The 2118-nt window shown below is 47.1% G+C and overlaps 1 protein-coding gene across 1 annotated transcript in view; it reads right to left on the bottom strand.

Moving 5' to 3' along the window:
* LOC101846215 (von Willebrand factor A domain-containing protein 3B) overlaps positions 1 to 2118 on the bottom strand; it is a gene marked incomplete at both ends in the record, with an annotated part of 16939 nt that overhangs the window by 8193 nt on the left and 6628 nt on the right. Inside the window, 1 exon segment of the mRNA XM_013083349.2 lies at positions 682 to 878. Within this exon segment, the coding sequence (XP_012938803.2) occupies positions 682 to 878 (197 nt within the window).

Raw genomic sequence — 2118 nt, 5'->3', positions numbered from 1 at the left:
CACGGCGTCTGTCTGTCTGTCTGTACTCACGGCGTCTGTCTGTCTGTACTCACGTCGTCTGTCTGTCTGTCTATCTGTACTCACAGCGTCTGTCTGTCTGTGTGTGTGTCTGTCTGTACTCACGGCGTCTGTCTGTGTGTCTGTACTCACAGCGTCTGTCTGTCTGTCTGTCTGTCTGTCTGTACTCACGACGTCTGTCTGTGTGTCTGTACTCACTGCGTCCGTCTGTCTGTGTGTGTGTCTGTCTGTACTCACGGCGTCTGTCTGTCTGTCTGTACTCACGGCGTCTGTCTGTCTGTCTGTACTCACGGCGTCTGTCTGTCTGTACTCACGTCGTCTGTCTGTCTGTCTATCTGTACTCACAGCGTCTGTCTGTCTGTGTGTGTGTCTGTCTGTACTCACGGCGTCTGTCTGTGTGTCTGTACTCACAGCGTCTGTCTGTCTGTCTGTCTGTCTGTCTGTACTCACGACGTCTGTCTGTGTGTCTGTACTCACTGCGTCCGTCTGTCTGTGTGTGTGTCTGTCTGTACTCACGGCGTCTGTCTGTCTGTCTGTACTCACGGCGTCTGTCTGTCTGTCTGTACTCACGGCGTCTGTCTGTCTGTCTGTCTGTACTCACGGCGTCTGTGTGTCTGTACTCACAGCGTCTGTCTGTCTCTGTGTGTGTCTGTCTGTACTCACGGCGTCTGTCTGTGTGTCGGTGGCCGGGCGGTGCATGACGTCCACCACTCCGTCCTGATGTTTGAAGGCCACACCCGACAGCACGTCGTACAGACCCAGCTTCCGGGAGTTCAAGCCGTAGATGTCGAGCCACTCACGCGAGCTCATGTACTGCTCATCTCTGCCGCACACCGCTTGGGGGAGGTCAGGGTCGATGCCTGGACGGGTGGGGAAATCATTCTCTTTAGGGTTCAGTGTCAGTCAGAGTTTTACGGCACTTGCAACACAATTAGGTCATAGTAGTGCCAAAGATTGAAGGTGTTAATTAATAGTAATATAATCAGCTAAGAAGGAGGAGAAATAAGGACAGCAGATATTTGAAAGGAAAGAAGGAGGAGAGATAAGGATAGCAGATATTTGACAGGACAGAAGGATCCAACCCCACCAGAGCAATCGTGTGACTACATTTTATCATCCTGTAGTTGTCTCGTCCTTCCAAACAATCACAATAAACGCCCAAAGAAATAACAAATTCTAACGAGTCTATTCTATATTTGGCAACTTGGAAACACATGAGTCACTTTTCCCCTAATACTACATCAGCTACAGAGTTGAAAGTTGGCAAGTACCTGCCAAAAGATAGATAGGTCCCCATGACGGAGCCCGATTTTTCATTTATTCATTTCCTGAATTTAGACAAATATATTCGACAAAAAGTTCCCGTCCTTCTTTGGCCTTTGTGGTCGTTCCACTGAGAAACGAAACAAATCTGCATAGCTGTCCTTCACAGCGGAAGTGCCAGAAGTGATATTTCGCGAGGCGCATTTTGTTTTGAGAGTATAGATCTAGACCTTCAAATTTTTTTCATCTCTCAAGATTTATTGCTCCATTCCAGTAGAGTGTAAATATAGTAGGCTAATGACTTTCAGTTAATGTTAATGCACCGATCATTCCTGTCATCCAAAGGGAGCACAGCTAGTTCAAAACAAATACACAAAACAGTTGTTTGCCAGACAACTCAATAAAAACTCCACAAATACGCACAGTGTACAGAGACTGTTGAAGTTTTCTTGGTTGCATTTCTACTTCTAAACAAAAATACCTTGGAAGTTTGTAAAGAGAAGTTAACAACAAGCTGGAAACAATTAGGGAAGACACAAAGACTCTACTTTTGAAACAAAGAAAATGTCTGCCATTCATCGTCACAACTTGTTCTATTTCTCCACACTTTGGTAGCAGACGTCGTCATGTCGAATGACTCCTGGTGGTCGCCTGCTCTGCCCACAGGTGGGGAACTTTCCACTGGTCGTGTATATTGCCGTGATCTACTTCATACACACTATGATACACACACACAACACTGGTCAGGCTACAACAGTTGGGGGGTGGGGGTGGGATCTGGGCTTGTCGTAAAACAGTCGGGACTTCTCTCTCTCTCTCTCTCTCTCTCTCTCTCTC

This window comes from Aplysia californica, unplaced genomic scaffold (genome assembly GCF_000002075.1).
Source record: "Aplysia californica isolate F4 #8 unplaced genomic scaffold, AplCal3.0 scaffold00226, whole genome shotgun sequence".
Taxonomy (NCBI): Eukaryota; Metazoa; Mollusca; class Gastropoda; order Aplysiida; family Aplysiidae; genus Aplysia; species Aplysia californica.
Note: the sequence above shows the minus strand (reverse complement) of the source record. Positions and strands in the feature narration are given on the sequence as shown.